Source organism: Rhinatrema bivittatum, chromosome 14 (assembly GCF_901001135.1).
Source record: "Rhinatrema bivittatum chromosome 14, aRhiBiv1.1, whole genome shotgun sequence".
Classification (NCBI taxonomy): domain Eukaryota; kingdom Metazoa; phylum Chordata; class Amphibia; order Gymnophiona; family Rhinatrematidae; genus Rhinatrema; species Rhinatrema bivittatum.
The window spans coordinates 13,432,366-13,460,168 of NC_042628.1; the positions used below are offsets into that span (position 1 = coordinate 13,432,366).

General features: G+C 40.8%; 1 protein-coding gene across 4 annotated transcripts in view; it reads left to right on the forward strand.

Moving 5' to 3' along the window:
* The window catches only part of PDPK1 (3-phosphoinositide dependent protein kinase 1), a 78,468-nt gene that overhangs the window by 22,232 nt on the left and 28,433 nt on the right, over window positions 1-27,803 (forward strand). For 3 of the 4 annotated variants that reach the window (XM_029576382.1, XM_029576381.1, XM_029576379.1), the window contains exons 2-7: window positions 15,111-15,368; window positions 20,988-21,030; window positions 21,688-21,825; window positions 22,241-22,385; window positions 23,494-23,591; window positions 27,342-27,671. In XM_029576382.1, coding sequence (XP_029432242.1) covers window positions 15,168-15,368; window positions 20,988-21,030; window positions 21,688-21,825; window positions 22,241-22,385; window positions 23,494-23,591; window positions 27,342-27,671 — 955 coding nt within the window. In that variant the 5' untranslated portion in view covers window positions 15,111-15,167. The remainder of the gene's footprint in view (window positions 1-15,110; window positions 15,369-20,987; window positions 21,031-21,687; window positions 21,826-22,240; window positions 22,386-23,493; window positions 23,592-27,341; window positions 27,672-27,803) is intronic. The other variant, XM_029576383.1, reaches the window with a different exon arrangement.

Here is a 27,803-nt window from a genome sequence, read left to right on the forward strand (position 1 = left end):
GGGGCTTCTGGTCTTCAAGGGCCACACTCTCATTTTCAGGATATCCCTAATGGATATGCATGAGAGATGTGAATTCACATTGCCTCAGTTGTTGGTGACTCTTGGACTGGAATTGCTCACTCCTGAGCTAGGGGGTCCATTTTTAAAAATGCTGAGCACTTCACATAGGAAAATGTAGATGAATTTTCAGCAGAACTTAACTGCATAAATTCTTGGCTAAAAATTCACATACATTTAGGCCTGCAGTTCATGAGTCTAGATTTAGGTGCCTAGTGTTGAAAATCAATGCTAGGAATCTAACTTCCCCCTTACCACCATCCCCCTCCACTCATAGCTACCCCTTTTTTTTTAGTAACCTAAAGTTAGGCTCTCATTCCTAATTGGTTTTCAAAGGCCAGTTCTGACCGAGCTAAATATCCAAAACTGCTGGGCCAAGACCAAAGGAGCCTTGTTTCTAGGACATGAATGAATCCAGGGTCTGCATACTTACGAAAAGAAAGAAAACTCCCTGTCAGTCCCTCCTGACATGTCCTGAAAATCTTGTGAGAGCAAGACACCGAGAAAAAGCACATAGTGATTTCATGTCTTCTCTTTCTTTGGAGAGTGGTCTTAAAAACGTTTCCACCATGTTGGTGTGTGGATAAACACAGTTCTACAGAGAGAAGGTAAATGTATTGTTTCCTGCACAGTAGATACAAAATTCTATTTGGGCCTTCACACACACACACACACACAAAAATGTTAGAGCTCCCACATCAACTCTGGTATATAAACTTGAAAAATAATTGCAGACCCTATCAGCATGAAGAGCAAGTGAGCATGTTTCTTAATAAACACCTCACATTACATTTCTCCTGATATAAAACAGTTACAAGCAGAAGATTCTCAGTGAAACATTTACGCTCAACTGCTAACCCTCTTGATAAAGAGTGCCCCCTTTAAAACATTCCCACAGTACAATGTATTCCTCTGTTATGCTGCCTCCTTCAGAGAATGCTACAAGTGCTGACAGGCACAATCCCACGGTACACATTACCAGCAATGGCCATTCCACAACCTTCTAGGTCAGAGGATGTGCAGCCAAGACCCTGGCAGTATGTTAGGAGGAAAAAAACAGGACAGCAATTTCTGTCTGGCCGGCAGTTCAGACACACCAACATTAAATACACTTCTGGTCAAAATCTGAAACCATTGCCGTGAACACATATTAGGCTCACCTGTACGACTAAAAATTAGCCTGACATAAACCTGCAGCTTCCTAAACTCTTCAGCCAGGCCTTCCCAGCAGACTTCATCCCTCTGTTATCTACCTACCTGAACTCTTTCAGACCACAAATTCCATGATATTCACCTGCTTCGGGGATATTTGTACCCCACTGTTTCTTAATCTCTTTTATCTCTGGTACTTTACCTACCTCTTAACTATATCTATGCATTATTTTTATACCCAGTTAACCCACATTTTTAGCGCTACCCAATGTACCCCACTCATACCTATTTTATGCATCACTTATACCAAATGTACCTTACTTGCAATCCGCCCTTTACCTATATGGCGTACTTGTGTATATTTTCTTATTTGCTCAGTGTTCTTAAATGTTATGTAATCTGTCTTGTGCCTACCTTTTTGAAAAAGGGGGATTTCAAATGTTTACATACAAATATTGAGAGAACCTGAACCATTGTGTCTTCAAATGTAAAACATTTCCTGTCAGGACTGCTGCTGGGAATGGCAATTAGGTTTGCTAAAATAGAATGCTGTCCAATGGGAATCCAGAAAGCTTGTTCATTTACATCTATGCAGGACTGACCTAGCAGCAGACTAATTCCTTTCAGTGTGACACATCATGCTGCATGCACCGAGCAGGAAAGCAGCTTTCCATACCTGGCCAGACTCAGAACCAGCCAAGGAATGCAGTATTCTCACTCCTAGACACTTTCCTGCTCCAAGCTAAATGCGCAACGCCATAGCTTCGAACACGAAGGGGCTGGTGCCATTCTCCTTTAGCCTCAGCACCCTGGAAGGAGTTCAGAAAAAAAAGTCAATTGAAAAGTTTACTAGAGTTTGCTAAATTCTCTTTTTAATAGGAAACACAAAAGCAAAGCAGAAAGGTAAAGCAAAGCATATATAATATGACATTTTTTACCTTTCTGCTTTGCTTTTGTGTTTCCTATTAAAAAGAACATTTATAATTTAGTTTTTTTTTAGGTATTAGGCACTGATCGATTTGGTGTAGATTTTGCAGCCCCTTACTGTTTGCTCTATACCTGATGGACTGATCTGGGCTCATACTTAGACTATATCAATATGCACTAGGGCTCTAGATACACTTTTTTGTCATTATTTTGAGTCCCATTTCTTGACCTAAAATAAGCCAGCACCAGTGGCAGAACACTGTAGCAATCCCAATGCAGAGGAAGTGCTGTGCAACATTCCTGCTTCTTCAAAGTGCTCTTTAAAGCCTGTGAAAATGTTTTGCTGAATAGTGAAGGCCCTTGTCATCTACAACCTCCCATTACCTCCCCTCTGAAACACCATAAGTAGCCAATAAAGATGAAACTTTTTTTCTAAGGAACGTTCCTGCTCATTCCGACAGTATCAGCTATGGACCACCTATGATCAAATCTGCTCAGCAAAACATACATTAGCCAGAAAAGATGGCTTTGTTCTTTGATGCTGGAGCCATAATTGACACATTTGCTTCTCTTTCTGCACTTTTATTTTATGATTGAAAGTGTAACTAGAGATCAAGGAATTCCCTACTTGTTTACCGGGGCCATAAATTCCTGGGAATTATCTTTTTAAAGCAGTTCTGCCCCTTCCCTGACACAAACATACTAAGTGAAAGAAAAAAAATTGAATAATGTTTATTTTTAAAGTAGGTTCTGAATTAGAACATTTTATTTTGGTCTTTATCTGCTGTCATTTACTATGTATGTTGCTATGTAATTTTTATATAGTGATTTTGACCAAGAGACAAAATGTAGCTGGTACAATGCATTCCTCACTCTTTCTGTACCTCTTGCAGTCAGTGGGATGTAGCTTAGTGGCACGCAAACTACGGTCCGCAGGGCCAAACCTAGCCCAATGATAGGCTTTTTCTGGCCCTTCTGCCAAATCCATTTTTCCAATTATTTCGAGTCCACCGGCACCTTGAAAGATGTCATCAACCTGACATCACAGACCCTTTTTGTTGATGATGTTGAGCTGGGTGTCAGCAGCCAGCAGGGATGTCCCTCTTTCAGAAACATTGCTAGCATAGGGAGAGCAGCGTGACTGGCGAGGCCTTGAAGAGGAGGAGAATCTCAGTCCCAATGAAATCGGGGGAAGACCAGGAGCATGGTGGTCCCACCAGAATCTGGGAAGAAGAGCATTGCTGCCCCATGTGAATCGGCAGCTTGGCCAGTGGGGCCTTAGGTTAGGAGGAGCAGCATGGCATGACTCTCTCTCATCAAAGACAATTTAGTGCCCCTGTGGCCCAAAATCATCCTCTTGGCCATGGGGGCTGAAGGCTAAGACTGCTGCTGCTTCAAGAGGGGAGAAAAGTGAGTGAGAGGAGGAGTGTGAGTGAGCATGTGTGTGTAACAACCCCCTGCTAATCCACAACAGTGTTAAGGCATCTGGAAATCAAAAGTTCCCAAGTATGGAAAGTGGGGCATTTTTTAAATTCTTACTAAGTTTAATTATTGGGAGGTATTTGATATGTCTGTTTTGAAATATTTTATGGGCTTTTGGAAAATGTTTGAGTTTTAACTATTTAATGTTTGAATTATTCTTTCAATTGGTATGGTAGCTGCTTTGGTCCTTAACTGTGGAGTATATTTACCACTGAATCCCAGTCGTCCACCACCACTCCACTCAGTTTTAAGGGGGCCCTGGCCCCAAGCTCCAATGAACATGAGTGATATGGTCCTAGCTAGCTAGTGAAGGAGTTAGATCCTTGACTGTGAACATTTTCCCCACTAGGCAGCTGTATTTAGCCACTGTAAATCTGGGTGATCCTGGGGGAAGGGTTAGGTCAGGGCACAGAAGTTAGCCAGCCAACTCTGAGTACCTCCAAATCTGGCTGGTTATACTTTTGTAGCCTACTAGAGTTGATCCTAATTTCAGCCAGGTTGCAGCTGAAATTGAGCCTCTGATAGCTACCTAGCACATAGCCGGCTATCTTAGATGCTGTGGCTCACACTGAATATCAGTGCCCTTGGTTTTATCATGCCCTTGCCCAGCAACTGGGTGTTGTCCCAATTATAGCACATTTCTTACAGAGAAATTAGTCTAATTTATTCTATTAACCAACAGAAGAAAACATTGTAGTCAACTGTGGGCTGTATTTCCTAAGCAATATTCCCTAAGGTACAAAGTGGGAGAAAGCATTTAGCAAACAGACCCTAAGCTTGGAATTTTTCAGATTTTGTACATGTAATGATCCTAAATAAGCAGCTGGAACTTTCACACACATTTCATGGTTTTTCTACTAGCATATGTCTTGTGACAGTCCGCTTAAAATGAGGTTTTTCCCTGCTATTTTATCTCCAGGGTGTGTTTTGTTTTCTTGTCTTGAACCCAAACCTGCAAAACATTTATAACAAAAAATCAATACTAGTGATATCTAGATTGTATTATAAAAAGCCATTAGCAGAAACACTCCTATAAGAACATAAGAAATTGCCATGCTGGGTCAGACCAAGGGTCCATCAAGCCCAGCATCCTGTTTCCAACAGAGGCCAAAAACCAGGCCACAAGAACCTGGCAATTACCCAAACACTAAGAAGATCCCATGCTACTGATGCAATTAATAGCAGTGGCTATTCCCTAAGTAAAATTGATTAATAGCCATTAATGGACTTCTCCTCCAAGAACTTATCCAAACCTTTTTTGAACCCAGCTACACTAACTGCACTAACCACATCCTCTGGCAACAAATTCCAGAGCTTTATTGTGCGTTGAGTGAAAAAGAAATTTCTCCGTTTAGTCTTAAATGTGCTACTTGCTAACTTCATGGAAGGCCCCCTAGTCCTTCTATTATTTGAAAGTGTAAATAACTGAGTCACATCTACTCGTTCAAGACCTCTCATGATCTTAAAGACTTCTATCATATCCCCCCCTCAGCTGTCTCTTCTCCAAACTGAACAGCCCTAACCTCTTCAGCCTTTCCTCATAGGGGAGCTGTTCCATCCCTCAGTAAAACATTCTTAGGCACTTATACCAGAATAAGTTCACTTTCTTTACGTCTTGTTTAGCACATATTTTTGTGCAGTAAAGCCCTTTCTGCTTCAGAAATAAATTTGGGACATAGAAAATGTGCTCTAATTCCTAAGTATATCATTATGCTAATCCTAAATCTATTTATTACATCAGCCTTGTAATCCTAAAGTACAAGAAATCTATACACATACATATACATCTAAAGTTAAGATAATTTTGTGATTTTTGCAGCTGTAGTGTATAACTATTTAGTGTATATTATATATGTAATTAGTGTATATTATAAATATATAATACATATACACTACAGCTGCAAAATTCACAAAATGTTCTTGTACTTTGTGTATGTATGTGTGTTTTATTTTTATTTATTTATTTATCGAGTTTTATATACCGTCCGGTTTCGCCATCACAATGGTTTACAAAGTTTTGATGTTTAACAGAGTGTCCAAAAATTCATATGCTTGTTAACATATTTATCTTAGTTGTTCTAACCATAGTTTGGTTATTAAATTGTACGTATTTCTTGTATGTATATATGTGTATAATGTCTGTCTGTCTATATATATATATATATATATATATATATATATATATATAATGTTTTACAGAGTGAGCACAAGATGATAGGAGTGTGTGCACGCACGCGTGTGTGTATATGTGTGTGTATGTATGTATATATTTATATGTACACTAGCAAAACGTGCCTGGCGTTCCTCAAATATATATATATATATATATATATATATATATATATAAATACACATACACTGCAGCTACAAACTTCATACATATGTTCCAGGCATATGTATACTCACTGCCACCTACGAATGTTTTACTGAGAGGGCACAAGATGGTAGGAGTGTGGTGTGTGTGTGTGAGAAAATGTGGGTGTGTTTGGGGGGGCCAGTGTGTGCGCCTATGCCTGCCTGTCCCTGTGTGTGTGAGAGAGGACGTCACAGACAGAGCATATTGGCAAACATTACCTGGTATTTTTCGGGTTTTCTGGTCAATAACAGCCTGTGTGTATTCGCTCCTGGGGGGGGGGAGGCACGTGCCTATGTACGTGTCTGCATGTGTTTGGCTGTCTATACCTGTGTGGGTTTTCAATAGGGCTTTGCAGGCAGAGCATATTGTCTTTGCACAGTGCACTTTCTGCTGTTCCAGGCATCACCTGGTGGCCACAGACAGACACAACAGTGTGACAGACTGATACATCTGTATATGAAAAAGGCTTGTATCTTTTCCACAGGTATCAGTGCAATTACTAAAACAAAATAAGCTGTTTCGATGGATTGTATAAATATAAATTTTATGGACTTCTGTATGGGGAAATATATGTATTTGCATGCTTTGGGGGATTAATGGGGTGCGGTAATATGTTTGGAGGCTCAGTGGATGTGTTAGTTGGTGAGATGGGTTAGTGGGGGCTCCTTGGGGACCAGGGCAGAGTCCTTGGGGCCACTTGGACTGGATTGGAGAGCCTCCGCTTCTTTAAAATTCATTTGTTAGAGGTGTGAGTTATGTTTAACTTTCCATCTCTAGCCACTGAAGTTAAAACGCAAGTAAAGTTAACATTTCAAAGTTTTTCACTTTTCAGTCTAGCACACAATTGTAACTACTTTGTGCTATGAATCTCATTTCCTTATTACACTAAAGTAAAGTAAACATTTGCTACAGTTGTAAAACAAAAAAATCGGAGCTAAAAAATTGTGCTTTTTTTTTTTTTTTTTTTACTGCTGTCTTATTATATCTGCCTTTACCTGCTGCACTGTGACAGCAATGCTCGAGCCACCCTGTTCAGGAACCTACACTGGCAGCATGTTTTGGATGATTAGCTAATGTTAAGCACAGCAGAATTATATTTGCTTTCCCCCCCCCCTTTGACCTGAAGTAGAGAAGTAAAATATTCTGTAGTCCTTTTCAAGACTACTTTTTCAGTAGAGTTAGGGGTGCATGAAGCTTTAATTAGTTCCATGGAGTAAAAAATAGAACTGCAATAGTGCACAGAGGCCTTGTCCGGTATTAGGCACCCTAGGGCTTACAAACTCTGTTCCCTCCATTGCGCCCTTTTCACACACAATTAAAAATTATGCATATAATAATGTTTACATTAAAAGGATTTTCTGAGGTAAAAATTTCACAATGTTTATATTTACCTGCACTATTGTAGTGCCAAACATAAAACCTTGTGTAAAAAAAAGAAATACACTTGGAACCCATTTAGCATTAGGCTGTGGTAATGCATGTTGGGTATGGGCTTGGCCCTCTAAAAGCCATGAGTAAACTGAATTACAATTGCAGTATAGTAAACCTCCCATACCAAAACAGCACTAATTGCGAGTACTCCATCAATAACCCTACCTATGAAAAGGTAACTCTACAACTATTACACCACCCAGTACACCTTGTGTTTTAGGGAAATGAAAGAAGCCAGGCTGCTGTAGACAGGAATTGCACCTTCACAGAATACCTCACCTTTGTTACACATGCAAAACCAAATAGACCCCCTTCCAAATACCGAATAGAGAGTCTATAAAGTATAGGTAGAAACATGCAGACAAAAACTGAATTGGAAACCACAACAAACATCATTCCTCATAAAACATGAAACAATAAAATCGATAAAGAAAACAATCATTATAGTAAAACCATGCTAATAAAAGGAATACTCATAAAACTTTTTCAAATGCCAATAAAATATTTCAGAACAGATAAATCAAATATACAATAATTAAAACTAATGAGGATTTAAAAAAAAAAAAAAAAATTCCCTGTTTTCCACATCTGGGAACTTTTAATTTCCAAATATCCTGAAATTGTAGATTAGCAGGAAGAGGGGATGGGTTTGTTGTACACAAGCTTTCTCCCCTCTCTTTTCTCATTCCCACCCATACCATGTTCATTTGCTCTCACTTTCTCTCGCTCTCACACATACACATGCTCGCGCTCGGTCTCACGTGCACAGTCACACACATGCATAAGCACAAGGGGCAGCAGCCTCCTCTTTCAGCCCCCCCCCCCCCCCCATGGCCCACAAAATTCTGCCTCTGGGTTATGCTGCTCCTGTTCCTGATAGGAGGGGGGAGGAGAGAGGAAAGGCCCATGGGCAACTTTCCTCCTGCTGGGATCAAGGGGTGGAAGAGGCCGATGTTTCTCCTTATGGAGTCATGCTGGGACGGGGTGGAAGGCTGACACTTCTTTTATGGGTTTGGGGGCCACTTTGCTCCTGCCAAGACCAGGGGGATGGTACAGGCCAATATTTCTTCGTACAGCCCTGCAGCTGCATTGCTCCTAACTGCGGGGAGGGGGTTTGCACAGGCTGCCACTGAGCTAGGTGGCTTTTTTTTGTCCTGATGGCTCTGATGGGAGGGGGGGACACCAAGAGCAGACATAGCAGCTCTTCTCTTCCTGGCAGCAGAGCTCTTGAGGCCCAAAGGCTGTATTTGGTGGCGAGAAGGCAGTTCTTTAGCCAGATTATGAGAGAGATGGCTTCTGTGGCTGAGGCTACATCAACTATAGGCAAGCTACAGTTCTGCTGTACTGTGTGCTTCTTTTCCGAACAATACCATCATAGCATATTTGGTTGAGAGGGTGTTCAAAGGCTGGAACATATTTCCTTTGGGATGGGAGTATGGAAGTATGGTGCATCTGATAATTTAAGCCTCAGCCTAGAACCTTTCCCAGAGCCATCCTTGGCTTTCGAGGAAGGCCTACTTTATTGGCACCTGTTAGAATGTACGATATCCTAGATTTACTAACCTTAGTCTATGTGCCTATTTGTAAACCGTTGCGATGGTATATAACTTAGCGACGGTATAGAAAAGTTTTTAAATAAATAAATAAATACAGCACTCTTTTCAAATAATATCACAAGAATGAAGTTCAACATGGTTATTTTATTGTTGGCTTTTAAGTTGGGCCTGCTTATTTATTTTTAGAAATGTATTAGCGAAATCAAGTGAAACGTCTGTAAACATTACTAAAACGGATTTGTAGTATGCCCATGATGTCAAGAAAAAGAAATGACAGTACGCAGGAAAAAGAGAGGTCCAAGATGAATCAAAGTCAGAGGCCTTCTTCAAAAGATTTGTCCAGATAACTTCGAGTTACCCAGATATATTTTATGTTTCAAAAATTCTCCCCCAGCCCTCCATTTAAATGGTGTCCAAATAACTCGTTACCTGCATAGAACTGAGGTGGTGTTGGGGAGTTCAGGAAACAGGGCTTAACTTTAGCGGGGTGGCACTGATAGTCAGTGAGAGTCTGATCATGGCGGAGGGCTGCCCTAAAATTATCTGGGTAACTGACTGTATCAAAAAAGGAACCCAAATAAATGATCAAATAGTAATATAGAAGGAACCGGTCAGCAAATGTATCTTATAAACCAAATTTATCAATGAAAGGTGTCAGAAAGCCTGACAGCGTGACCCGTCAACAAAAGGCTTAGGACCGCCCGGCCTGTTCAATCATCCACCTTTAGTGCAAGTGCTATTTATTTTCAGAAAACATATAAAATCAGTAAATCACAGCAGTCATAAGTGTAAGAAAAAAGCTCAACATGGCCAGTGTTTCACTAGCTATAGCTTGTTCTCTCTTAAAAAATAAATAGCACTTGCACTAAAGGTGGATGATTGAACAGGCCGGGCGGTCCTAAGCCTTTTGTTGACGGGTCACGCTGTCAGGCTTGCTGACACCTTTCATTGATAAATTTGGTTTATAAGATACATTTGCTGACCACTGCCATCCTATTTCTATATCTTGGGTTCCTTCTATTTTACTATTTAACTTTGATTTTAGCCAGGTATTTAGTTATTGTTTTAATCTGGTTATGTTCCACTGAATATCGGAGTAAAGTTACCCAGGTAACTTTCTGTAAATCTCTGCAGAATCCATTCATTTCTTCACACACTCCCTCAATTAACTTTTCCACTCCCTGGCTTGCTCAGTGTGGACCTCTGGTTTTATTTTAGATCAATAAAGGGGTGCCCAAACTATCTGCAGAAGGCCAAAATGTCTTCAGCAGTCCTCTGTGTATGTCTTTACATCAGCAGACTGCTTTCTGGTAAAGGTGCTGAGCCACTTAGTGCAGGTATCTCCCACTGCTTGACCACTGACCCCAGGTTTGGGTGTGGGAGCAAGGGCAGCCTAAATGAAAGGATCCGAATAAACACATTTCCAAGCTGTCTTTTAAAGCAGTTACAGTAAAATTGTGTAAATCATTCTGCAGAATAAGAATGTCACCTTGTTCTTCTAACCCAGGCTTGAATGAAGCAGGCAGAGGTCATTTTAAGTAGCAGGGTGGTGGTGGATCCTTCTGCCTGTGTGGTTGGCACTCACATTCTGACTGCTTGGGAACAGCACATGGAGAAACTTTCTTCTATTGCTTTGTCCGCATTATAAGTGGTGTAAGTGGGATCTGAATTTTTGTTATGGAAGCATACATTGCCCATTTTATTCGTTGCTGAGTGTACCTTGGAAACATTCATTAATAAAATTAGTTTTGTGACACAGGAGCAGTAGCCGTCAGTTCCAAGACAAATGTGACTCTGTGGGCTTGCATGGCAAGTGAACTGCTACTGTGCCACATCAGGTTCCAAATAATCAATTTCAGAATCATGAAAGGATAAAATACAAAGTGAGTTTTAAGCAAAACGGTCTGCAGACTTGGCTCCAACTGAAGTAGGAAGCTGTGTGGGTCAAGTTTAATTTTGTGAACTTCAAAGCTTCGTTATTGGCTGTGGAAGCAGCAGAGTAGCAGATGTAAATTTGGTAACAAAATATGTACTCAAATGTTGCATAAACATTTTTCCTCCTCCCCAGGAATAGATTTCATGAGAAATGGTATGAAGTGAAGAATTTAGCTTGTATTTTCATTTGACCTGTTTTTTGAACTACAAGTACTTTCCTTTGTAATCGAATCCTGCATGCACTCGCATAGGCAAACTGCTTGGAAGGTGAATTTGAGGGAGTAATCTTAACCCAGAAGGTGGCACAATATCTCAGACACACACTTCCATATCACAGTTTTGATATAACTTTAAGGTATAAGACAATTAGAATCCGTTTGCCTGAAACAGAAATATCTTATACATTTAGAAGGTGGTTTTTTTGGAGACTGTATTATTTGAAGTGATGTAGCAAATTAATTGCTAATTTTTTATGCATGCTTTAGAAGGGTGTGCACAGATCATGTTACTGTATTCAAATACTACATGTGAGTATTTTTCTTATTCTCCCCAGGGGTTTCCGTTTCCTTATGTTCTTCCAGCTCGCAGGCCAGTTATTGTAGTGACAATCCTTAACTAGGGGCTTTGTAACAGGGTTCCCCGCAGAGAACTTTGTATCCACAGACTTGGCTAGCCCAGGGAGCATGAAACCCCACATCCTCTGCATGTCAGTCACCTGGCTGGCCCTGCTTCAGCCTATTGTATCTAACATGTTCAACAATAAAGTAGCAATAATCCCCTTGGACATGTAGAAATGAAGATCAACAAATAAGTTGTAGGTGTTTACCTTTTTATTGAACTAACTGGCTTCATACATTTGTGACCAGCTATCAAGGATTCTGCCTTCAGGTCAATACCAAATATGTAACTTGCTTGCTTCATGAGTAACTGATTGTGCTTTGATCTGGTGAAAGGCGTATCGGGCCGATACAGTAAAGTGCGCTCCGGCGGAGCACACTGTTAGCCCGCGTTTGGCCGCGCATTTTCGACGTGCTATTTTTACCTCTTATACAGTAAGGGGTAATAGCGCGTCGAAAACGCGCGGCCAACTCCCCTGAAACTAATAGCGCCCGCAACATGCAAATGCATGTTGATGGGCCTATTAGTCATTTCTGCGCGATACAAAAAGCAAAATGGGCAGCGAAGCCACACATTTTACTTTCAGAAATTAACACCTGTCCAAAGGCAGGCGTTAATTTCGACCGGCACCAATATCATGGCTCCGACTTAATATCATGGCTATATTAAGACGGAGGCCCCCCCAAAAAAAAAAAAAAAAAATTAACAATCTGCCCGTACCCCGTGGGTTGGAAGATGGACTCTCAATTTTGCCGGCATCCGTTTTCCGAACCCGTGGCTGTCGTCAGGTTCGAGAACCGACGCCGGTAAAATTGAGTGAGCGTCGGCTGTCAAAAAGGAGGTGCTAGGGACGCGCTAGTGTCCCTAGTGCCTCCTTTTACCATGGGCCCTCATTTGCATGCGGGCCTATACTGAATCGCGCGCCCAGGACGCTGGCCTGTGCGCGCATTGGGAGAGCGGGCGCTCTCCGGCTCTCCCGCGCTTCTTTCTGTATCGGCCTGATAGTTCTCCAGCTAGTCACAAATGCAATAAAACGGTCTCTCCTAAACCTTTTTTCACCTTTATTTCTCTTTCCTTCTGAACTGATGCTATAACTGCTTTGAAGTATAGACTTTTTTTTTTTTTTTTTTTACATTTTACATACACGAGCATGTTTATGACAAAAAAATACATCATCATTCTATTAAACTTCAACTACTCCTAAAACAGTGTGCCAAAAATGAATGAATGTTTATAAATATTTGCCACATTACAATACTTTGAAAGAGATGTGCTGGGTTCCAGTATAGAAGTGGTTAGCTGGGCCCATAAAATGCCTTGGCCAGCAGTCCATGACCATGAAAGTTTTATCTGCAGCACAGCACTTAGTGCATGGAACTGCAGCTCCCTCCCTGGCTGGCTCCTGCTTTACATACTGTAGGACTGCGCTGCAGGATATTTGCATTCTTATCATCTTACAATATCAAAACAGATCCTCATTCTTTGGAACAAGTACTTTGTTTTGCACTACAACACCTTGTATATTAGCCCCTTTATTGCCATCAGATTTCACTGAAACCTTATGAACTTTAATCATATTGTCCCCAGTAAAAAAAAAAAAACCACAAAAAGTAAAAATAAAATAAAATAGACACATATGGATGTGATTTTGTGTGTATGTGTGTGTGTATATATATACTGCAAGCACAAATTGTTTTGGTGCAGTGAGAGAGAGAAAATGCTTGAAATCTTGGAAGTGAATGACTAGGAGTCTGCAAAGCTAAAAGGTTCTATCTTCTGTTTTGCGATACGTGGCCTTCATCCCTAACCTCTCTTAGTAGTGCTGCATCATGAGAGCAATCAAATTAGCATGAGTGCCCCGGGGCATGACAGGAGCTCTACCTCAAACCAGCAGCTAAGCCCAGGAGAAGCCTGGCAAAAACAAAGATTTCTTTTAGATGCTACTTAAGTCATATGAAATGGGAATTAAAAAATGCTGTCGGGCAAAGCCTGCAACACTGAATTGTGTAAAGCACATGCTGACCTAGTGCTCAGATGCAGTGAAATTCCATTTTTAGGAGCTAAAGCTCTGTAATGTGTATCATGTAGGTGAGTTCCTGGAAGATTGTAATTCCTTATGCTGTTCTTGAGGTTTGTTGACTTCTTGTGCACAGATTACTGGAGTCAGTTTAGTATAGATGTATTAAATGTGTACTCCTAGAAACAAGACTTTTACTGAAGGTTTAAAATCTTTTCTTTTTTTTTAATTAGATTATTTCCAAGGTTGTAATACTTTTATTGTCCCAGTATAAGACAATCGTGAAATGTCAAGACCATAGAATTCTGGTTTTCAAATATGAAGTAATTCTGTAATATTAATGGGCAACTTTTTTTAGAGAATTATGGCAAGCTTTCCAGTGCAACCGAGCTGAACTGGCTAGAAAGAGAAAATGAGTTTAGAATTTGTTTGGATAACTCTATTGCAGGAGGGTGCAAGGGTGTGAAGGAGACGCAGGGTTTAAGCTGTTCCCCCTCACGATCACAGTTTCACTTTTAAAGAAAAATGAGTTTAGTTCTCTTAGGTAGCTTTTCCTCGAATTTGGATCCTATTTTTGCTTTCATAAAATACAAATATTTCCAGAACTAAGTTTATTGAAAAAAAAAATATATTAAGAGTACAGTTCTTTTTAAATGGTATCTAATTGAGGGTCTGTGCATTTAACTTTGACGCCATCTAGCAGCATTTGTAGAAATTATTTAAAGTGTATCTCAAATGCAATAAAACTGTTTATCCAGATAGGTCGACGTAGAATTGCCCTTTGTTTGTCCATTTGTAGAAAGTTCTGAGGACTGTGCGTGGAATGTCGCATTGTCTGCAAATAAGCAGGCTACCTTCTTTTAGAGAGGCAGTATTGATTGAAAGATATTTTTGGTCCTCTGGTTTGGGGGCAGACCCAGTGGTTTCTGTGGCTTTCCACGGGTGTATTTTACTAGAATAACAGCAAGCAGGTGTTTGGAAAGTCCCATTAACTTAGTATTTTCATACCGTCAAGGTCAGTACAGTGCATGCTTACTCTCGGCAGCGATTCGCCATGGATAGAATTTCCAATAGGTGGGAGTTTCTGTTAAAATTGATGTTTGGCTGCATATAAAGCAATTGGCAGAGTTGTGGTTTGTTTCTTTTTTGCTGAACTTTACCACAGCTTGCATGTAGATGTGTACGCAGTTCTGCTATAGTGAAGTTTTCATAAAGGAAGCACGCAAAAGAAAGTAGAAATGCTTTAAAACTTCAAAATTTGAATCAGTTCAGATTTTTTTTTCCCCAGACCTTACGTTCTTAAAGCATTCTCAGATGCCAATTTTAAAATCTCCTGTCCTGGGAGGGCCATTAAATGAATGCCTGCCCTATTTTCTGAGTGATTATCGCAAGTCACTTAGAAACCGGTTCCTGACATCAAATTTCTAACTGATCCCCAACTGCGTTGACGCACAATAATTTACAATAGTCCTTTCCATTTCTCTGTAATAAATTCAATTGTGTTACAAGTTTTTATTTCTAATTGCAGTAAAGGAATATAATGGTTTAAATCTTCTTTTTTTTTTCCCTCTCTCTTCAGTATGCTGTGGTTTCCCTTCAGTATTGTGTGCTTGTATGTTCTTGCCCATCCCCATCAATGGTGAAAAATCAGACTGATTCCAGCACTCCGCCTGTCCTCTCCGCCAGCGGCAGCAGACAGGACACTACCATGGACGGCACTGCGGCTGAGGCAAGGTCTAGTTCAAACTCCTTACAGCATCCAGGCCAACAGTCTCGGAAGAAACGGGCCGAAGACTTCAGGCTGGGCAAGATACTCGGTGAAGGCTCTTTTTCCACAGTGAGTGACTTTTCTTTTTTTTTTTGTTTGTTTCTGTGCAACCTGGAAATCTTTTGTAGTTCTATAATACCAGTAAACATTGGCTCCTGCTATGGAGGCCTGATTTTAAACATCTTCCTGTGTATTTGTCGGTGGAAGACATTTTACATAGTCTTTTGTATACATTTCATAAGCACCTTTGCTACTCATATCTCACATAACTTGGTTATTTAATTGGTTAGGTTGTTTCCCTGAAGTCTGCGATTGCCACTTGCTGCACCCTCATAGCCCATGCTGGCTATATCACCACAAATAACATCCCACATGCACCATAAACTCATCCACCACCTGTTGGAGGCAGCTCTGACCATGCTTCCAGGATTAAAGGAAATTCCAAGAGAGCTATATAAAGAAATTAAAAAATGACCTAAAAAGAATGTTTAATTGGTATTGACAGTTGCAAAAGTCATAACTCTGAATTATGATCACAGACCCTATGAAAAATACAAGTATTTCTCTGTAACACTAATGAAAATAACCTATCAATGGAAAATTAATTGAGATCAGTGATAGTGCTATAATCTACTCAATCTTAATTTGTTCTTTTATGACCATCATAAATTGGTAAAGGGCCTGTATAAGGGAATCTTATGTCTTGTGCCCTTTTTGTGTACTTGGGAATTAAAATTATCGGTCATAGGAGTCAGGTGCATGTGAGAATGTCCATATATCTATTTTAAGCATTAAAATAGATTAATTATTAATTAAAAAATTAAAATTAAAAATAGCATTTTTTTTGAAGATTCATATTGCATTAACTGTATGTGGAGTACTTATCTTTTCACTGATGAATTACTCATCATGTTGAAATGCTTGTTGTCCGGGATTTCAGCATTCACATTTTTCATTAGTCCTATTGTATGCATGAATGCTCCAAAAACAAACCCTGCGCTGCAGCGTTTCAAAATAATCATTCTTCTTCAGGGGTGATATGTAAGAAAAATGTTGCTCATCTACAGCGGTTCCTGGCAAAGAGAACTTTTAATTCACACAGATACTTTGCAGATAGAATTAGCTCATGTTAGATGATCGGCTATAAACTAGTATTTATTTATTTATTTAAAATCATTTCTATACCGTTGCTAAGTTAAATACCTTCGCAACGGTTTACATGTTGGCACATAAATTAAGGTGATAGAATGTACTATAGTACGCACTCAAAACAGGTGTCGCAAAAGGTTCGGTTACAATATATCAAAAGAATAAGTAATCAATTGAAAAGTGATATAGTGTTGCACATTCTGAGAGTAGTGCAGTCTGTTGATGCTCTTCTGCCTCTTCCTGTGTTTTTTCTATTCTCCGGTCTCTTTATAGTATGCTTGTTTAAAAAGCCATGTGTTTAAACTTTTCTTAAAGGTTTTGCGATCGTTTTGTAATCTGATCTCTACCGGCATTGCGTTCCAGAGGGTGGGGCCTGCTAAGGATAGAGCCCTCTCGCTCACTTGTGTTAGTCTTGCTGTCTTGACTGAAGGACTGGTTAAGAGTGCTTTATTCGCTGAACGAAGGTTTCTGTGTGGGACGTGTACTCTTAGTGCTGTGTTTAACCTGTAAGCAGGGTTTTGTTGGTTGCAATCCCAAATTGTGAAAATTTCCTGTAAATTAACAAAACATTCCCTCTTCCCCCCTGCAATTCTCTTTTGCCTGGCATTACCAAAACCCTCCTCACCCAGAAATTTCAAGACCTTGGGAAGGGTTTGTAAATATAATTCACTACGATTTTTGTGCCCATTTCTAATTGATACCGGTGGGTCATACCCAGGGGCAGGTTCTATAATGAGGCAGGGTGAGGTGGCCGCTTCAGGCAGCAAAATTTTGACATGGCAAAAATTGCCCTTCAAAACTCTCCATCCACGGCCGCCTCACCCTGCCTTCAGGCTCATCAATGCACAGCTCTGCCGCCAGGCCTGCAGGGTCCTCAGTCCCTTCGGGAAGTAAGAAAGACAGAGTGGGCACGCGGTAAGCCAGGGGGGAGGATCATGGGATTTCTGTTGGTCATTGTGGCCCCCTGCCCGGGGAGCCGCTATGACCAAGACCAGGCCCCGCACAATCTTTTCGCACAGAGCGGGATCCTCCCCGGAGGCTCTGCACTCACTCTGCCGTCTTTTTTTTTACCGGCATGGCAGTGATAGTGGCAGTAGCAGTAGTGGTGGCTTCATGCGCCTATTGCCTTTGCCGCTGCTCTGCTCAGGCACCTCTTTTCCACCATTGCTGCACTCCTGGCTCCTTCCTGCACGTGGAAAAGAGGTTAAGAGTGTTAGGAGCCTTTAATGCATGCGAAAAGCACCATAACGCATGGTGCGATGCTAATTTTTAAAAGGGGAGGAGGGAATTTTGTAAAAGTGGGCTGGCTTCACACTTTGCGAAGCCATAACGCATGATATCACACAGTTTTAATGCTGAAAATAACTACACCTTTTTCATTAGTGTTAAGCTGTGCAATGCCATGTGATATGCCCATAACGCAAATTGCAAAATTTTTTCACAAATTACATTTTGAGCATTATTAGGCTGGGGAAGCACCTGAGTTATGGGAGGGGATTGGAAGGGCCTGAAGGAGGGGATTGGGGGAAGGGCCTGAGATGTGGGAGGAGGGGGAGAGGAGAGAGAGCCTATGGGGATGGCACCATAGCATGCAGCTATTTATGCTACTATAGGAGGCCCACCTACTAACTCGAGGTGAGGGTTAGGTAGTAGTGTAGGGGTTAGGGGCCACTTTTACATGCAGAGTGAGATGTACAAACAGAACAGAACAGTCTTGTGAAGATTTGAAGTCCTTCGGAGTGAGGAAACTCAGACAATGATGAGATTTGTACAATGTTCTCTCAACCTAGCTTGATGTTACCCAGGTAGAAAGAAGGGCAACCAAAATGATAGAGGATGGAATGGCTCCCCTATCAGGAAAGGCTAAAGAGATTAGGGTTGTTCAGCTTGGAGAAAATGGCTAAGGGAGGATATGATGGAAATATACAAAATTATGAGAGGACTAGAATGGGTAAATGTGAATCGGTTGTTTACTCTTTTAGATAATACAAGGACTAGGGGGCATTCTGGAATTTGTTGCCAGAGGAAGTGATTAAGGAAGTTAGCATAGCTGGGTTTAAAAAAGGTTTGAAAAGCTCCTGGAGGAGAAATCCATAAACTGCTATTAGTCAAGTTGACTTAGGAAATAGCCACTGCTTATTACCTGTATTAGTAGCATGGGATCTGTTTAATGTTTGGGTACTTGACAGGTGCTTGTATCTGGATTGGCCACTGCAGGACTTAATGCTGGACTTGATGAACCCTCGATCTGACCCAGTATGGCAGCTTCCTATGTTCCTGGCTTGTTCTGCTTTCCTAATAGGAGGTGTATTGGTATTTTAGGGCCTGATGTGATACTTGCAGAGTTGCTTTTCATGGGTAGGGTTGATACTGTTTGAGTTCTGGCAGTTAGTGCTGTTTTGGTATGGGAGGTTTACTATATTGTAATTTGTAATTCAGTTCATAGTTTTCTGAGGGCCAGGCTCACGCGTAACCCACTTTACAATAGGCCTAATACCATATGGGTTGCAAGTATCTTGCTTTTTTCAGGATTTTTCTTGGAATATCTCTAGCACTTTATCTGCCACTCCTCTGGGAACCCTGACCTCACATCCCCCCTTCCCCAGCATTTCAAATCACCAAGAGGGCTAGACCAAATGGGAAAACCCCGCTCTCTCTCTCTGATTTAACGTGTGCTACACCTTTGGGGGGGCAGCGTTTTTGTTTTCCTCACCTCAGGCAGCAGATTGCCTTGAGCCACCCCAGGTCATACCACTTCCTTTATGAATATTTGATATTACTCAGGTCATGATGAGCAATTTTTTTTTTTAATAGGACTTGTGATCTAGAATCTGTGTGCTTTACAAGAAAATGGTATTGTATAGAAAATAAATACTTCCTGTGTGAACAACATCTTGCAAAGCTGTGTGTGACTTCTAGCCTGTTTAACATTTCATTGGTTTCTTTTTGTCCTTTTAAGTACCACTTATACTTGATGTGCTCAGGAAATGATACAGAAACTAATATAAGGAAGAAAAATCCCCTAAGTGAATTACTTGCAAGGATTGAGCTGTTAAATCAATATGATTCAAAATAAAATTGTTGATCCTTCTCTGTTACGGTTTGAAATACTTGAGACCATTTTATTAAAGCCTGCGGATAGTTTTTCACATGCGGACAAGGGGCCATAGGTGTATACTTTCCCTTTTGAAAGGTTGTTCTTACCTGCAGGCTTTGGCACCTATGTCTCCTTTTTGATGTCCATGTGAAAAATGTTTAAGTAGGTCCTTGTGGAGGCAACAGATACCATGCTGCCTGCCCTACTATTGAGCCCAAAATTCGTTTGCAAGTGGGATTTTTGTATTTATCTCCCATTTAGTTTCAGCAGCCTCCTTTCATGGCAGAATTGAGTTGTCTCCGGACTAGGAGATACTGCTGCTTCTTTTGTTTCTAAAGAGCTGTACTCAAATTGACTAGTTCCCAGGTTTGGAGTTAAAGGGCCTCTGGGAAATCTGCTTTTCAAGACAACCAAATATGCTAAGTAACCTGTTTACTTAAATATACACAAAAATAACTCATGACTGTTTCTTGCAATTGTCCTAAAAACCAGGAGACTTGAGGACCAGGTTTAACAACTACTATCTGTACTCAATATATTTCATAAAGTGTAAGAAATGATGTGCTTGAGTCAAATCTTTTACAGAAGACTAATATTTGCTAGAACAGTTCAAGTATCTTGATAATTTTAATACTGATGATCTTTTTTTTTGTTTAGCCTGGCAGTTTTTCCTCTTGTTCCTTTGGGCTCCCAGCTCAATCGGAACTGGTCTCCACTGGGGTACAGCACCATAAGCCTTCATTTGCAACTACCCAGGGATTTTTCCCCATTTAATAACCTCCCACAGCCCATCTAGCCCAGCTGTTGCCAGAATAGACCTTAGCCAGGGGCCATGCATAGAGCTTGCTCTGGAACTTGATAAATGTACACCTGAAGTCTATTAGATGTTGTCATTGTGCGATGGCTGAGGACGTGTCCCCAGCCAAGGAATAGAAGCCATATTTAAGAAAAGTAAGAATCAGTCTCTTGCATGGCAATACACAGCCACTAGGCTGGCCCCTGAAGTTAATTTTAATGGCATTGTATCCATATTCTTTATGTAGTTAAGATTTATGTGCTGTCTTTATTGAAATATTCAAGTTAGTGCACAACAATATCAGTAGAAATGCAATACGATTAACCAAAGAGAACACTGAACAATACATGCTTTCAGCTTTTTCGCTCATTCACTTAATAAATATTTTTACTGTAAAGAATTACTTATTGTGAGTTATGTTTAACTTCTCTACATTAACTGTAAGACTTTTGATACTGATTTGGTAAGTTGTGAATATTTGTAAGGGGCTTGCTGTGCAAGCAGAGCATGGAGAGAGATGTTAGAACTGATGGTTTCTGAGCTGAGTGTGAGATGGTCCAGCCCTAATGTGTGCAAAACATTCTCTCATATACACCCCTCTAATTTGAGCGTGCTTTACAGAATCTGTTCTCTTTTCTTTAATCAGGTGGTTTTAGCCAGAGAATTGGCAACAGGACAAGAATATGCCAGTAAGTAATGATTCGGGCAGCTTAAACATTCTGGCTGTTCATTGAAACTGAGGGCTGTCTACAAAACAAACTCTTGGAGAGTTATGCGGACTCTCTGTTCTGTGTAGTGCTGCAGATAAGAGGGTTTTATTGTTGATTCAGTCTACCAGATGGTCAACAGAGATGCAAAGAAGAAAAAATCCCCCATTACCAGCAGGTAACTTAGTAAAGTGGAATGCAATTAAAGGACAAATGCAGTAGACCATTCAGAATATATGAATTACAAGGCAGCTCCATCCTATGTGTGATACAAATAAGATTTAGGCAAGTGTCATGTAAAACTGACTAGTGCTATACTCAACGTTGTGCTTCTAGGAAGCCAAGAAGCTCGTTGCAAAGAGGGTTTGTTATGTCTACAACAGCGCACACTGTACGGGATTTACCAGGGAGGAAATAAAGTCCTTTTGTTATCCCAGTGTTTCATAGTAAAGGTTTGCAATAAGGAGCCATTATAATTCAGGCCAGGCAGGGATGGAAACACTGAATTCACATCAAATTGTAGCTTCTGCAGTAGGACAGTTTGATTTATTTGTTTATATAAAAAGAGATTCTAGAAACTATTTGGTGTTTTAACTGTGAACTTTATGCTTCTCGCTAAATTCTTCTTTGTATTTTAAGTCAAAATTCTAGAAAAGCGTCATATCGTGAGAGAAAAAAAGGTACTGTATGTGACCAGGGAAAGAGATGTGATGACTCTTCTGGATCACCCCTTCTTCGTCAAATTGTACTTCACGTTTCAAGATGAGGAAAAACTGTGTATCCTTTGTTTTGAAAAGCTTTACTCAATCCATCAAAGATTGAGAAAAAAAAAATTCAGGTCTATTTTATCTATGGTGGGGTTTTTGTTTTGTTTTTTTTAAACAAAAATAGAAGTCATTTTCTCTGTTAATGTTTGTCGTGTTGGTTAATTATGATGAAAATCCAGTGATTAAACAATTCCTGAGAGTCTTCCAGTCCTTCTATATGCCCTCAAACACATCCCAATTATTAGATATTGTATTAGAAGTTGTAGTTTTATCATTTTTTCATCTTTTTGGCAGCATTTTCCTAAAATACTGTATAGCTTCATCTGCACTGGTAGCCTGCTTGCTGATACCGGTAGATAGAACAAACCTTACAGATTTGCAATCTCCATTCCTGCTCTTGTGTGAAGCCTTAACCATGTGCACAGATTTTGGTCTTAGCTATGCCAAAAATGGAGAACTTCTAAAATACATTCGCAAAATTGGTTCCTTTGATGAGAATTGTACTAGGTTTTACACTGCTGAGATAGTATCTGCTTTAGAATACTTGCATGGGAAGGGGATTATTCACAGGTAATGTACAAAAGTAACTTATTAGACTGAAGTATGGTAGCTTTACAGCAGGGGGGGTGCAGTAAGGTGATGACCCTTGCTGGAAAAAGTGAACAAAAATGTGGGGAATTCTTTTGCTAAAGTGGTCCTCCTTGAAAATAAATTGTTTCACAATTATCTATGAACAGGATCTTGCTTTCCCTCGTTTTGTCATGCTCCTGACTGCCAGTCAGGAATCTTTTCTAAAAATGCAGTTTTTAGCACAAATGGAAGGCTCTGCTGCTTCAGAACTATAAAGAAATAGCTCAGCGGAGAAGAGAGCCAGAAAACCTTGATGTGCTGTGTGTTGTGAATCCATTTTTCTTTTCCCTAAACGGCACTGCAGCATTTTACAGGTTTTCTGGTTCGCTCTGAGAGCTGGGTGATGAATTGTGATTAAATCACATAGGTGTAGTAAATGTTGCACAAAGGCCTGGCACGATTACTCGAATAGATATTAGGCAAGAATATCAGTGGTAAGACCTGAAAAGTAGATGCATCCTAATAGGTGGAACTTAGTTGTGTTTACAATGTAAAGGCAGAATTCTGTGAACTGGGTTACACAATGCCTTTTTTAGCAGACTAAATGTGAATCTGCGGGCAGATGAGTCCTTTTATATTTGGTGATGCCAGGCCAGGTCAAGATTGGTTGCCAATACAGATGCAATGTAAAAGACCAATTTTGTGTTCTGCAGATTTAATATTGATAGCATAGTTTAAGCTATATTAAAAGAAAACCTATGAAAGAATCAAATTGAGTAGCTGAAAGCTTGCATCATACTGTTTAACCTAATAGAGGGTCACCTGTACCTTCTATTTTACTGGGTTTCTTTTAACAAGTCTTTGGCAGACTAACACAGAAATACCAGAGAGCATGGTGGGAGGTGTATAGAATATAACTTTATGAAATGTTAGTTAATACTTCCGATTATGCAGTAATGTGTGGGAGGGGGGGGGGGGGGCATGGTTTTTTTCCCTCTCCCTTTGCAATACATTTATCTTATTGTTTGGTGTATTGATTCTGTTCTGCTTTTGGTTAACTTTATATATTTGTGGAAAACATTGTAATCAAAATTGAATCTCTTTTTAGGGACCTTAAGCCAGAGAATATTTTGCTAAGCGAAGACATGCACATTCAAATAACAGATTTTGGAACAGCCAAAGTATTATCTTCAGATAGTAGACAAGGTATGTATGGAATTTTCTAAAAAGAAATACTTTCAGACTTCTCAGTATAGCAGTATTTCTTGTAGTATGTCAGAATCTGTTAAGAATTTTATTTAGCATCTAGTCTGAGAATGGAATTGATGCTTCCTCTGGAAAACATTTGTAAACCCCTTCTTAGGTACATCATGTCTTCTAAGTGTGAAGCTTGTTCTGGTATAAATCCAGATCAGCGGGTCTCATGCCAAAATACTAAGTGATTTTGCTATGAATTAATTTTTGTGGAGTGCAGCTTGTAATTCTAGAAGTTGTGAAAGCTTAAAATGAGATGGGATATGGAAGGACTGGATGACTCTTGGGAATTATTTAAAAAATGTATAGTATGCTAATGTCTGAAAGTACCAGGTGGATTACAATAAAACACACTCAAAAAGTATATTAGACAGTGTTCACAGAACGTAAAAAGGCAAAATTAAAAAAAAAAAGCAAGTAACACGACTCTCAAAAACAGCTATAATCAAAATGCCATTATAATTTATCCTGAGCTGGGACATATCAATGAATGATGTGATAAATTGAAATTGTTAATATTTGAAACAATATAGCTGGGTCATAAAGAACCACAAGGCTTTCAAAGACTCAGTCCTCTCCAAAAGGAATTGGTATAGCGTTAATCTTACATGTCTAGATCCAGGTCTGTAGTGACCAGAAGTCATTACTGTCTGAAGGCTTTTCATAAAGTGGATTGGTCTCAGCTAATTCCCGTACACAAGTGTTGACATCGCTGAGACAAAATTCACCATCACAATTGATCCCCATGTTGGTAGCCTCAGTAGAAGCTAAAGATTGCAGATGTGGGGAAACGGAAATACCTTCTGACCATTAGAAGGTGGCCTCTCCAGAGCAAGGTTGAGGCACATCGGCAGGACAGTATGGGAGTTTTGCACTTCCACTGCTCGGGCTGAACATGTGTGCATGTTGGATTAATATCCCGGCGTTTAATAGCCCGGCATTTTGAAAGCTCAGACTGAAGGAGACTTGACTAGCCCGGCGTTTTGAAAACTCAGACTGAAGGAGACTTGGTTCCCCGTAGAAGTAGGTGGTTGCACCATCCAAAGCTAAGTACCATCTTGATTATCTTTTAAAGTTATTTATTGACGTTTTGTTTCTGGTTTCTCATAGTCTATATTGAATCTATATTTTACACGGATGACTCCTGATGAAGCAGCCACACAGCTGCGAAACACGGCCGCTGTCGGGTCATAATTGTGAATAATACGGATAAGGGCTATATGAGCGAACAATATTAAATTCATACACAAATAATTTTTTTTGCTGAGACAGCCGGAAAGATCGGATGGCTTGGTTGTACCGAGCACGTCGTCAAGAGGCTTGCTGATGCAATCCAGTTGTTTCATTAATATATACATAATCTATGGATGGTGAAAAACCTTGAAATAGAGAGATTTTTGTGGCGATACCTTTTGTGATTTTTAGGATTAATATCCATACCATGTAAGCCCATACGAGGAGCTCCCCCCTGCTAAGAATGAAGGCCAAGAGCCCCTCTCTACTGATTGTCCAGGTTAATGAAAGCCAAGACACCTAGCAGCAATATCAGAAGAGAGACCAGGAGCAACAGGGTCTCAGAGACAGCAGTACAGAACCACAGAGTATGCCTGTGGCCACCCCTCCTCGTGGAGGCATTTTGTATGTGAGGCACCCATGGGGACACTCACAACACCTTTGTATTGCACCTCACCAGAGTGAAGCTGATAATGGCCTGTGCAACCCTGAAACCACACAGGAGTGTGGAGTTGGTTGTGGTTGAGAGAGAGAAGGAAGGGAAAGCTGAGGCATGGAAAAAATAAAGAAGAGCAGGGAAAGTGCTAGAGTTCAGTGTGATATGTGGAGGAGGTACTGACATCACTCCTAGGCAGAGGAAAGAGATATTTATTTATTTATTTATTTAACAGTTTTTTATACCGACCTTCATAGTGAATAACCATATCGGATCGGTTTACATTTAACAAGGGTATAAAAAAGGAGTAACAAATTCAATTGAGCGAAAGATAAACAATAGGTAGGAATAAGTCAAAGTTACAATCAACAGGGAGAGAGAGAACTTGGAAGCTTGCAAGCAAGCTGGAAGGAAGGTAAGGCCGGAGATAAACCACTGATACCATAAGCGTACGGTTGCAAGCTTAGAGGTGTTTTAACCTGGGAGAGTCAGAGTCCATTCGTGAGTGTCAATGCCAGACCGGGTAAGAGTGAAGGGCAATTAGAGAATGTCTGGTGGATCGGCGAAGGCTTGGTGAAAGAGCCATGTTTTAAGGCTTTTTCTAAAAGTTAAAAGGCAAGGCTCCAATCTGAGATTTGATGGGATGCTATTCCAGATAGATGGGCCAGCTATCGAAAATGCTCTGTCTTTGGTCGAAGAGAGGCGTGAGGCTTTGGTGGGTGGAAATTTCAGAGTGCCTTTGAGAATATCTCTAGTTGGTCTGTTAGAGGAGTAGGGTGTGAAGGGGATTTCCAGGTCGAGTTGAAGATGTTGATGTATGGTTTTGTGGATTACGGTGATTGATTTGTATAGAATCCTGAAATTAACTGGTAACCAATGTAGGTTCCTGAGGATGGGAGAGATGTGATCGCCGCGGCTGGTACTGGTCAGCAATCTTGCTGCCGCGTTTTGTATCATCTGCAGTGGTTTGGTAGTGGATTTGGGGAGGCCTAGGAAGAGGGCACTGCAGTAGTCTATTTTAGCGAACAGTAGCGCTTGGAGGACTGTCCTGAAGTCATGGAAGAATAACAGAGGTTTAAGTCGTTTTAGAATCTGTAGCCTGTAGAAACAGTCTTTGGCCCTGAAGAGACAAGCAGCTGTGGCTAGCATCATGCATGGATCCCCAGAAAGAGAGAGAGAGCAGTCCGTCCTCCCAAGGACCCTGACAGAGGGCAAGAATTACTATTACTTATTTATAAAATATTTATAACCCACATATTTCCCAGGGATCCAGGACCCCAACCTTTTTCAGTGGGTTAGCAAGGGAGTCCTCTATTTTTCTGTGCCAGCGACCTAAGAATCCTTAATCCAGCCCCAGTTTTAAGGATAAACGAATGGCCTTCCAGTTCTCTCCACCTGCAGCCTCTCATGAGCCTTAGTTTCACTGCAAAAATAAATAAAATGAGCAACAGTCCTTTTGTTTGATTTCCAAAGTTTATATTTTAGTAGACTAGATGCTCTGTATACAGAACATATCTGGCCCTAAGGCTTTTATGTTCAAAGTGTTTAGATTGTTTAGTATAAACAGACTACTGGACTAACTCGTTGACCAAGGATTTGCATCCACCATGGAAACTGCAGAATTAACTACAAAAAAAAGTATTGTACGTTTGGGAGAGGGGGAAAGAACTGGAAGGTGAAACTGTGCTTTATTTGTTTGATTGTACTGAAGTATACAATTTAGACATCTGGGGTTCATAAAAAAAGTTTATTTTATGTCTCTGATAAAGCTCGTAAAAATGTGGCTGGCATTGTCAACTGGTTTTCACTCTTAACGCCTCCTGTAAAACTCAGTAGGACGCTGACTTCCGGTTAAGATGGCGGCATGAGAGACACGTTTTTAAGATCTCTGCGAAAATTTCTAAAACTTTCCTCTGAAAATTAAATGATGCCTCCTAAACACAAGGGGAAGGTGAGGGTTTTTCCTATGGAACCCATCCCCTCTCCAATTCAACAGGAAATTATTCTCTTCTTGTCTGCACCTACCCATCCAGGAGGAGAGGATCCTGCTGGGCGAGGAAGTGAGGGAGAGCCCCCTGTGCCCCTGGAGGAGGCGTCGCTGAGTCCGGATCAGAGGAGGCCACCGGCGCATAGAGATGACGGAGGAGTCAGAGATGCTGACCCGGGAAGTGTTTCTGCTTCCGGGACTGCTTCCGCATTGGAGGGGAGCTTTGGCCCTGATACGCCGAAGACGACAGCAGCAACGGCTGCGTGCAGCAACTTGGAGCCCGTGACTGTGGCGGAGACGGTAGCGGGAGAGTCGATGCTGTCGATACAACCCACCGGGGAGATCGCTGCGAGTACCCCACCGCATGTTGAAGCAGGTAGGGGAGAGACCAGCGAAGTCAATGAGGTATGGGGCGCCTCCCCTTCTATCCTCCCTAATCCTGCCGGTGTGACCTTACAAGGACTCTGGGATTTGGTCGTAGGGTTTAGGCAGGAGACAAAAAATGCTT